This window comes from Crocodylus porosus, unplaced genomic scaffold (assembly GCF_001723895.1).
Source record: "Crocodylus porosus isolate Cpor-Errol unplaced genomic scaffold, CroPor_comp1, whole genome shotgun sequence".
Classification (NCBI taxonomy): Eukaryota; Metazoa; Chordata; order Crocodylia; family Crocodylidae; genus Crocodylus; species Crocodylus porosus.
In genome coordinates, this window is record NW_017728931.1 from 52162170 (window position 1) to 52173263 (window position 11094).

The following is an 11094-nucleotide window of genomic DNA, read 5'->3' on the forward strand; positions in this document are numbered from 1 at the left end:
CTTTGAATGCCTTCAAGACACATTTGGATGCTTATCTTGCTGGGATCCTATGATCCCTGCTGACTTCCTGCCCCTGGGGCAGGGGGCTGGACTCAATGATCTTCCAAGGTCCCTTCCAGCCCAAATGTCTATGACATTTATGAAATCTATGAAATACTGGCTAAGGGAGGGGAAGGACTGACAAGCTAGCAGTGGCTGCAGATCAGGAGTGAGGTGCATTGGCCCTGCTGCTTGACAGTCACAGAAATCAAGCTTAGAACAGCAGAGCGGGGTTGTGTTGGTTCAGAGCATAGATGCTGTGGGGCCCTCAGAGCTGGCACAGCAGAGGAGGCTGAGCAGTCCAAATTCAGGTGCATCAGCAGAACTGTGGCGAGACTCCAGGCACTGGGATATCAAAGATGTGCTGCAGGCAGGGCAGGCTCAATGTGCTGGGAAGAGTTATGAAGAGGTTGGTTTGCTGAGCCATATGGTACCTGCCTCTAGCACTACTTCATTTCTGCTGAGTTTGTGCTTTACACGCTGGGACAAACAGGGCCAGAAGTGGGAGGGAGCAAGCAGCAACTTAGATACATTCCAAACAAGATTGTTAGCCCCTTTCTGAGCCAAATGGCCGGGGAGGATTTAAGAGCATTCTGAGGGGAGTCCTAGCCCTGGGAAATCTACTTCTCCAGGAGTAGCGAATGACCCAGAGATATAGCCCTTCAGGTTTTGGGAAGGGAGAACTTCTCAGACGTAGCAAGCTTACAAGCTTGGGGCAATGTAGCAACCAATGAGGCTGAGCCCTATGTGACACAGAACAGAAAGCGGGTGGTAGGGATGTGCCTGGGATAGCCTGACCAGCAAACCCCCTATCTGGAGTGCATCAGATGATTTGGTGCCCACCCTGAGACTTGCTGCTGGCAGTCCTGGGAGCTGAGAAACCAGCTCTGGGACACGGGAGTCTGAGATTCTGGATCTCTCTCATATTCTCCTTTCACCTTGGAAGTCTGGGGAAAGGAGAATGGGGGGCTCCAAGGCTTGGGGATGGGATATAAAGCTTCAGTGCCAACAGACCCAGTCTGAGCCCTGGCGAGGGGGTTGGATGGCAGAAGAGGGTACATTCTTGGACACACACTCCTGCCAGACATGTACACCCTGGCTCTCCTCTGATGCAGTCGCACCTCTGTCCCTTTCACACATCCCTCCGACGCGCTGTTGCACACCCTCTCCGACGCGCACACACTTTCTCTCCCACACATATGCACGGAGCTGCTGTTGAGAGAACAAGGAGTTCTCTGCTGCTCATTTCCCATGGTGCAACGGTTGCCTAGTAACTGTCTCCAGCTGACACTTTTTTCCACCCTAGATTCCGGCAACGCTCACTCTCTCTTTCCTTTGCATTGCAGCGATAACATGGCTGATGATGGGAATGGAACAGGTCTTATTTCCCCTTTTGTCTGGGTTAGTGTGATTAACCTTTAATTGCACCCATGCTCTAGAGTGACCTGAACAGAGCCTTCCACCAGAACGACTGACCTCATAGCCAAATGGCAGGGAATGAGTCCATTCCCTGTTATTTGACTACGAGGGCAGTCATTCTGGTGGAAGAGAGAGAGAGCGGCCCCCTATGCCAAGCACTGGGGAGGGAATACGGATCCTTCCACAAGGAAGATGCTGGTACCTCTCTGTCCCTAGTCATAGCAAACAAGTGACTCAAAGGGATTATGGATGAAATACCAGGCCTTTAGCTTGCTGCTTACCAAATGTTTATAATTTCTTAGCAGTTCAGTGGTTTATGGCCAAGGTGGCTTCAGTGCTGTGAGGCCTCAAAATTAGGTTCCAAGGTTCTTTATCCTCTCCTCTGCTAGAGACTATAAGGGGGTACCTCATGCTTCCCCATCTCACAAAGCCAAGTTTGAGATTGGTCTGTGGATGACGCTCTCATACCCAGGCTCACTGCCACCACTGCCTGTGTTGGAACCTGTCCTCTAAATAAGGAGCCTGATACCTGCTCTGGGGGAGTTTGCAATCCTTAAAAGCCTAGTGAGTTTGCTGATTTGGTGTCACAGACAGAGGCAGAAAGTAGGCTGGGTGGGGTGCCCGCAGCCCTGCATCACTTCAGTCCCAGCATTAAATATTAACCAAACGATTTTTCATCAAATCAGATCTGAGCCTGCAGTGAAATGAGAGCAAGAGATGGACAGCTTCAAACCCAGCTCCTATCGGCTGGCAGCCTGTTAATATACCTTGTTGCCACGACATTTACTGCAGAAAAGCAATCACATTCCCACCTCCCGTTCCCCACCTGCCTTCTTACTGGAACCAAGTCCCACTTGGGGTGTGGGTGTCCCAAGTGAGTGGTCATGGCCTGTGTGGTCTTTTTACCCCTTTCAGGGAATCTGTACTCCCCACTACACCATCCAAGAGGAGATTATTGCATTCTCCTCAGCAGGAAAGCAAGTCACAGATGACGCACTGTTTATCACTGGACATTGAAGCTCAGTGGCCCATCTCAGCCAGTAGACAGGAAGTTTCATTCTGGCTGGTACCAGACCATGCCATCATGCCACCTTCCAGCTCCCTGCCTACCTGGGATCCAGGCACCACTCTTTGGTAGGATGATGGTGACAACATAAGGTCACTGTAAGAAAGACCTTTCTTCTCCCTTGTATCAGTTGCCAGGCCAATAGACCTCTTGCATGGAGCACCCCTGCTGATCTACTATGGGTTTGCAAGGCACAAACTTCAACAAACTGTGAAGCTGACTGCAAGTTCTGTTCCAAAGTGGGGAGGCACCATGTGAGGTCCAAGACAGCCAGCTGCAGAAAGAAGTACTTGTAGAAAGACATGACAGGGAGCAAGGGGAATTTCCAGGTCCAACTGCACGTGTTTAGGAAATTGGAAGGTTTATCTTCCATCACTGAATCCTAATGAGAGGGTTGGGGATCAGCCAATTTCAGCTGATTGCACTTGCAGGTCATAGAGACACTGCTGTGGCCCCATGACCACTGGATAGATAACAGACTGAAAGTGGGGCCAAGATCTGTTTGCTGAGGTAAACAGGTCTCTCTCCGTATGATCTCTGCAGGTCAGCCTGACCCTTGCATGGATACCCATGACCAGAGTGCATATGTGTACCCACAGGACTGTTAACTGTTCATTAACATGAAAGAAATACAACAGAAGAGACCGCAGTGGCAGTACAAGATGCTCCAAATCCACAAGAAGCAGGACATCCCATAGCTCCTTGCCTTACCTTACTCTCTGGCCTTGAAGGAATGCATATATGACATTCAGGAGATGGAAAGGCTTAGATCAAAAAAGCTAATTTCCAGTTAGCTCCTGTTGAGCACCTGTATCGAGGGACCATCCCTGATGAGACCTTCTCAGTAATACAACCTTTAATTTGAAGAAGTGGTGGGTATCTACATGTGATGCCACAAAGTACAGTAGTTTGTCTGACTTATGAGAAAGGAGTCCTTGGCTTAGGGAACATTTCTGCTCAGTCCTCAGTTGCACATCAGCATGAGAGTAAAACTCAGTTGCCATCTGAAGAGTAGGAACTCTGGGTAGGATGTGGGGCCCAGTTGCTACAGATGGTCCAAGTTACAAAATCCTCCAGAATCTATTTTTATTAAATTAGCTGTTTACAGTAGGACTCACAATATGCCAAGAATTTTCCAGGTATTCAACAAAAGGATGGTTTCTGCTCTTAGCACTTGCAGTCTAGTCCCAAATAGAGGTTAAGAAACAAGCACAAACAGGAATTCATTTTTAATAGTCAATAAGATTCACAGTAGGCAGTACTGGCTGCGGGGCTGGAAGGACTAAAATGTGGACAAGCTTGGGGCCTCATACTTAAGCAAGAACTGGTTCCAGCTGTACCACTTGTTGGCATTCTCAGAAGAGTCCAAAGTTTAAATGAGCCACAAAACCTGACCTTTTTAAAGAAGGTCCCCCACTTCTTCCCCCTTGCCCCCAAGACCAAGGCTGAAGATTGGTGGAGGGCAGGGGGTGGAGAGTCACTTGCCTTGCTGCTGCTCTTTGTTCCAGAGATAAACAGAGGACCTGAGTTTCAAATACTGTTGATCTGGCAACTTCCACTGGGCACCAAACTCCTTTTACCAATACAAAACCCAAATGAAAGAGGATAAAACTCCTTTCCCTATCTCTACAAGTCATCTGGCTGTCCAAAGGTTGAGGTGAAAATGTATTTGTAGCCTGATCCCTGAGATAAAACACCACTGGCAACAAAGAGGTCTTGACTTACCCTACCCAATCACATCAGGGCTACCCTCGCCTTGATGTTCCCCACCTGGATGGATTCTGAAATGAAAATGTCAAACACAAGTGACATCATTCTTTTTATTGTAAAAAAAATCCCAAACGCATATAAATAAGCCATATATGTAAAATACAATTAGGTCCATTCCATCTCTTAACACACTTCCAAGAGCTTTAAAAAGATGAGGCAGACTGAATGGACTGAAGTACAAATGTACATTAAATCTCTGATGTCTGAGAGAGGCAGGTCACATGGAGGCCTGTCCCCACTGTAAGCCTCTAAGCCAGATACAGAGTACACACAGCACCGGCACCCATGACACTCCCGAGAGCTTATGTTCCTCTCAAACATGAATCCAAATTTGGTAGAGTGTTCTCACCCACTCCTCCACTTGCCACAAGCCAGCTAAGTTTCAGAGCTATATCAGTGCTCAGTGGGTGTGGAAAAGAGGAGGGGTCAATCTGGGCTGCAGCCTTCTGCTGAGTTTGAACTGCCAAATCTTCATTCTGTTCTCACACCCAGGCAGCTCAGCTGTCATGTTCCTCTCCCAGTAAGTGGGAAAAAAGTGCAGAAAGGCAGAATTAGCTCCCGGCACTACCTGGGACAAGGGGAAGAGGAGCCCACATAGGACCTGTTCCAAGAGGTCACCTAAAATGCTGTCAACATTGATGGCCACTGAAGGAACAGACACTGGTCATGAGAGCTATTCTATACTGCAGGAAAGATTGCAGAGAGGAAAAATAATATGGAAGGATGGGAAGAGCAGATGGACGGCCTGGTTATTTTCTTTGTTGTTTCACACCCGTTCCATTCTAATGTATGGCTTCATAAACCGTGTCTCATGAGACTGCAAGACCACGAGATCCCCTTGTCTAACTTCACCATCTCTGGAAGAGCCACACCCAAATACAAGATTCCTGTGAGACCCCATGAAGTAAGATTTGATAACTCAGCAGACTGATACGTACACACACCATACGGATTATACATACCCTAGTAAACTGGTACGTAAATATGAAAACAACTCTCAAAGTTTTACTATGAAAAATAAAGCCCTGCTTCAAGATAGTACAAAACCCAGGAAGGGAATGAAAATATTCCTTGTGGTGACATGAACATGGATGTCAAGAGCACTTCCAGACACAAACGGCCAGACTGCCACCAAAGAACATGTACAGCAGGTTCTTCACTTCGTGAGTGATCTCAAAGCCAAACCCCTCACCAATCACAACGTGCCAGGAGGAGCCAAACTTCTTGTCCATTGTCTCCTTGATCATCTTGGCAGCACTCTAAGGGACAAAGAAAGAGAATAGTCCAGGAGGAGGTACGGGAAGCAGCATGTGAAAAAGGTGGGAGGAGGGTGTTCATGTGTATAAAAGCCCTGCTCTCCCCATTCTTTAATAGGCCTCTTCAATAGAGAAGAACAGGTGAGACAGTTACAGCAGAGAAGCTGAGACCAAGACAGTGACACTGCAAGGGTCAGAGATTACTTTGCAGGAGACTTCTTAAAATTCAGCAGAAGCAATGAAAGATTTGTATCTAGGGCCTGGTGTATCTCTCACTTATCCCCAGTTGAATCAGGACTGGCCTGCTGAAATGAATGGAGTTACTAAGTAATAGTGAAGCTGAGTAGATAACTATATCCTTACTTTTGGTTATTTTTGAGAGATCTATTTTTCATCCCAGCAAATCCCAAGACACATCTCTTGGGATTGGTTGGACTTTAACTGCCTCCTCAAATAACCATCTGAGGTTTTCTTTGGTTCTTTCATCATCTGACTATTAGCTGTTTTCTAGAACAGCACCCTAGCTAGACAAGGGGGTCAAAGAGGTGGGAAAGGGCTGGGCACTTTTAAACCCTGCCTGGGGACACATGGCAGGTAGCAAAGACTTTCCTACTGTGAACCTCTTGCTCACTCCTGCATAAAACAGCTGTTGCAGCAAGAAGACTGTGCCCTGCTGATCATCCAGAGCTTATGTGAGAGCCAAGGGTAAAAGAATGTACTGGTCTAAGTGTATTAATTCAGGGAGGTTGTAGAACACCTCGGCCCCTAGCATGCCAACACATGCATGTAATCTTTGGCTCAAAGACATCACCCCCTTTGCTCAGAAAACTGAAGGCCTAGTAGACTGAGGAGCCGAACTGCAACAGGATCCCTCTGAAGGGTCAGAAGGTACACAGAAGACTTTAAGTTACACTCTGCAGGAAGATGTTCAACTCTCTTTCCAACTTTTGGTAGAGCTAACCCTGGAAAATACCTCCAGCATCTTCCAAGCTGATACTGAGTTATCTCAACAGCCCTGTGCCAGCCTTAACCCTGCCTCCCAATATATAGGTCATTTTGGGAGTAGGGACCAGGTTTTCTGGGTGCAAACCAGAATTAGGAGGGGCATGGCTAGAGAGAATAGAAAACCTGCTACTTTTTGCTTTCTGTGGCTGACAAGGAAAGCAGTGGGTAAGTCAGTGAGGACCTTCACTTGTTTCAACTAATGCTGGGGACCAAGTTGGAGAATCTGGTCATTTCTGACTTTGCTCCACTCCTTTTCTTCCTTTGCTCAATGCAAACACAGAGCACACAGTTCAAGTCTAGAGTATCTGACCTCTTTTCTGTCCTCCCCTCCATCTTGCCTCAGAATATTCCCTGTGGATGGAGCCACTGTCTGAAACCAGTTGAGTCAGACAGCACAACCTCCTTGGAAGTGGTTGCTACCTCATTGTTGGTGGCATATTTCTCACAGGCGGTGACACACAGTTCCATGGCCTCCACACGCATCTCCTCTGGCATGTCTGTGTGCTGGGAAGAGCAAACATATGAGAGAGAGCTGAACAAGAGCTGGGCATGAGACAAGGGCAGATAAGCAGGAGGGACTCTTCCCTCCATCATTCTACTGCTGTGCCCTTGTGTTGCAGGATACAAGCACAAATACCCGTGCACGCTAGTTCCTCTACACTCTGTCTCAGTGGAGGCAGAAACATTGCCTCCAGGATCTCATATGTTCAGAAGCCAGCGGCTGAAGATAGCCCTGCCTCAACAGAAATTAAAGATGGTAGTTTGCAATGTCACCTCTTGTCCATCCCTGCCAACACCACATTGTTCCCTTTGGATATTTTGATGATTCAGTGTTTAGTTTGCAAGTAATGATGTGGGATTACTTACTCCAAGGGGAATTAAGGACATGCATATGTATCCTAATTTTTCCTTACAGATCACAATGCTTTATGCTCACGCTGCCATAAGAAACAATAAATAATTGCAGTAAACACTATAGGGATATCTGAATTGCATAGAACTTCCCCTGTTCTGGGCTCTTCTCTCAGCTAGAAAAAAACCTCCAAGCTCTGCTCAGCACTTTGGATGTGGTAGGACTGCTGTGAAGTCAATAAGGTCAGCCCTGAGGGAGTGAGGTCAGAAAGGGGCTGCTTTGTACCACACCAGCTTGGCTTTGCTAACCGACAAGACATAACATGGGGTACAGACCCAGGGCACAATTACTTATGGAGAGATTTACCTTGCATATTACTCTGTAGAAAATGTAGTCAGTACTAAAGAGCAGACCCATGAGGAGCTCAAGGCACTTACCTGCTGTAGGTGCTGTTACAGTACCTGGCCACTAGGTGGCAGGATAGTCAGTTTGGCTCCTGGGGGGATGAAACTGACTATGGGGACACATTCTGGGTATGGACACATTTAGATTTGGAGCCATTTCCAAAGAAGAGCCGCTGATCAGGAGCTCTATTCCCCTCTAAGCAGCACTGGTGAGGCCACATCTGGAGTATTATGTCCAGTTTTGCCCCCCTGCCTCCGACTATAGAAAGGGTGTGGACAAGCTGGAGAGTCCAGCGGAGGGCAACTTGGTGAGGGGGCTGGGGCACATGACTTATGAGAGGCTGAGGGAGCTTGACTTATCTAGTCTGCTGAAGAGAAGACTAAGGTGGGATTTGATAGCAGCCTTTAACTATCTGAAGGGGGGTTACAAAGAGAATGGAGATAGACTGTTCTCAGTGGTGGCAGATGACAGAACAAGGAGCAATGGTCTCAAGTTGCAGCAAGGGAGGTTTAGGTTGGATAGCAGGAAAACTGTCTCACTAGGAGGATGGTGAAGCACTGGAACAGGTTACTCAGAGAGGTGGTGGAATCTCCATTCTTGGAGGTTTTAAAGGCCTGGCTGGGATGATCTAGTTGGGGCTGGTCCTACTTTGAGCAAGGGGTTGGATTAGATGACCTCCTGAGGTCCCTTCCAACCCTAATTTTTAATGATTCTAAGCCAGGAGCGATACAACTGTAACAAAACTGCTCCTGCTTTAACCTTGGATGAAGCAGTGTTAGAAACTGGAGCTCTTCTACTACAACTGTTTCACTCCCACCTTATCCACATGTCTGTTAGAACAGATCTACTACTATGTGGTTCAGAACAAGAGCTCTCCCTTCCCCTTTGTTAATGACTCCAAATGTGTGTGACCATACCCTAAGTGGAGTATGTTTCTCATGCAGTATAGCCTCTGCACATTTTTCAACAGGCATTTTTACCCTGGATTTGAATGATTTACTACGTAGTAGATCCATGTCATGTGCTAATTCTATTTTTACTATATACTAGAATCAGGTTTCTATGGAGTAAACATGCTGTGTGTCTGACCCACTGACCAACTCTGGAAGGAAGCTGCTTTTCAACTACGTCACAGGAGAGATGGACAGTGGAAAAATGGCAGGAGGGTAGGGCTCCAAGCAGAAATGGTATTCTACAGTTCTGCTCTTGATGCAGCTCAGTAGCAAGGGGCATACTGATTTGTGAGGAGCAGGCAGGAAGGAAAGACATTACCCTCCCATCCCTGTGCCCCAACACTTTTACACATGCCCACTCTTCTTCTTACCCTGATCAGTGGGAAGCTGTGAAGTCTTTTATAATCAGCCTCCTCCTTCTTTCCCTCCCCAGTGTCTGCCATGGTCCTTCCACTGTGACCCCGGGAAGGAGCGGAGGGGCTTGATTGGTACCAGCAAGGTGCTGTGGTGCAGGAGACTAAGTGGGATGGAATTCTCCAGGATCAAGCAGAACACAGGTTCAGCAGAGACAAGAGGTTCTTTGCCCAAGGGACACTGCTTAAAATAGGGAAAAAGAAAGCAAGCTTAGACAAGGCCAGTATAATCCCTAAAAGAGCCAGAATGTGATGTCTTCAATTGGTTACTGTATCTTAGTACCTTTTCTACACAGAATATTATTAATAGGGTGAAATTAGAGACAACGAGTTTGCAAAAAGTTATTTTTACAGCCAAGCCTTCCAGCGTGCTGCAGCTCTCCTGGGTACAAATCTACAAAGAGAAACAAGACTAACATGATGGTTTGGGGGATCAGACACATGCACGTTCAAACAACACTTTCCAACATGGAGCTTGGCAACAACCAGCATCTGCCTGAGGTCATCTTCCTGTTCTTTTCAGGACATGGACTCTTTTACTGTTTGCAATGAGGCCACAGTGTGCAGGTGGGACTCAGGGTAGGCATTAGGACCACATTCTGTGTGCACTTCAGGATGGAAATAATTGCGTTTCCTTTCTGACTTTATTCCACTCAAAGTTTGTCAGGCTACATCAGACTGCTGCACTGCTGCCTGCAACAGGCTAGCCTCTCAGTCATGATACAGTTGCCAGGCACTCCCCCACTGGCAAGCACAGAATGTTTCACCTTCGCCTCTTCTTTGGTTCTCCTCTCTGGCACACGATCCCTCTCCCCACCTCAGGATAATGGGATAGCAGAACATATTTGGAAAAGAAATGATCCATCGCTAGGCAACAATGTGCCAAAGACTTCTTTCAAGTTTTATTCAGCTCCTCAGACTGCAGAGACGCTGGCTCCAGCAACAAGTACAAGGGCCACTGGTGCTCGTAAGTGGGGTCATGGGATTTGCATACATCTTCCCACTACCCTTGGCACTAGCTAGGGACAGTGGAGGTCAGGAGTTTGGGCCATGTGATATCAAGTCCCTACACAGCCAGGCTGTCATGCCCTTGCACGCTTCTCCAACACCCATCTCCCTAGGTCCCAAGGCTTGTCTCACCCTTCCTGGACTCTGTCATGTGGGGGGCACAGTTTAGAGGCAACAAGGTGTGTACATGTATGCATGTATATGTGTACCTCTGCATATGTAGCTGTGAGTGTGTGTCTGTGTAAACATGCATATGAGTGTATGTACACGCACGTATTTATGTGCGTTCGAGTGCACATGCGCATCTATGAGCGCATGCACGTGTGTGTATGTGTATGCCTGTGTGTGTACATCGAGGAGCAAAGCTGCGGAGAACCATTTCGCCAACACAGCTCTGCTCTCTGGAGAGCACATGGGGAGGCAGGGAGAAGGCTCTGGCCCCCACCCCGGCGCTGCAGGCCATTGGGGGAGGGGCGGTGGGTTTTGGCAAGGACGCTGTAGGGGGTGGCTCCGCCCCTTGCACATGCGCAGAAAGCGAGAGGCACCCCAGGCCCCAAGGGCGCGGGCGCGGGCCCGAGTGGTCCCGACCACCCCCCCGTGGCGCAGGGCCCGCGGCGGGGTGGGGCTACGCTCCGGCCCTGTCAGACACCCGTAGGGGCCGTGGCCGAGGACGGAATCGGTCTCACCTGCGCCGCCTCCCGGGCCCCAGGCCCAGCCTCGCTCCCGTTGTTAAGGAGAGAAACGTGCTTGTCCTAGCAACCGGCCCCGGAAGTCCCGCCTCCCTCCTGCCGTCTGTCTCTCCCCGCCTCCCATTGGTTGGCGTTGAGCGGGCCCCGAGCGCGCTGTTGGTTCCTCCGGGTGTCGGTCCGGTGGCGGGGTCCTTCGGCTCCGCCTCGGTTCTGGGGCG

The 11094-nt window shown here is 48.5% G+C and overlaps 2 protein-coding genes across 3 annotated transcripts in view; both read right to left on the reverse strand.

Annotated features, from left to right (window-relative positions):
• LOC109316685 (extracellular serine/threonine protein kinase FAM20C-like) overlaps positions 1–4337 on the reverse strand; it is a 25140-nt gene extending 20803 nt beyond the window's left edge. The window contains exon 1 of the mRNA XM_019544939.1: positions 4250–4337. The gene's annotated coding sequence lies outside the window, so the exon portion shown is untranslated. The remainder of the gene's footprint in view (positions 1–4249) is intronic.
• DNAL4 (dynein axonemal light chain 4) lies at positions 3596–10982 on the reverse strand. Of its 2 annotated transcripts, none has more exons than XM_019544940.1 (4): positions 10874–10982; positions 9138–9363; positions 6976–7059; positions 3596–5553 (listed from the first exon to the last, which is right to left on the reverse strand). In XM_019544940.1, the coding sequence occupies exons 2-4, from the start codon at positions 9207–9209 to the stop codon at positions 5389–5391; spliced, it is 321 nt and encodes a 106-aa protein (XP_019400485.1). In that variant the 5' UTR covers positions 9210–9363; positions 10874–10982; the 3' UTR covers positions 3596–5388. The 2 variants fall into 2 exon arrangements, with proteins under 2 accessions (XP_019400485.1, XP_019400487.1); XM_019544942.1 differs by having other exon boundaries at positions 9138–9360; positions 10874–10961.
• Positions 10983–11094: the final 112 nt, after the last annotated feature.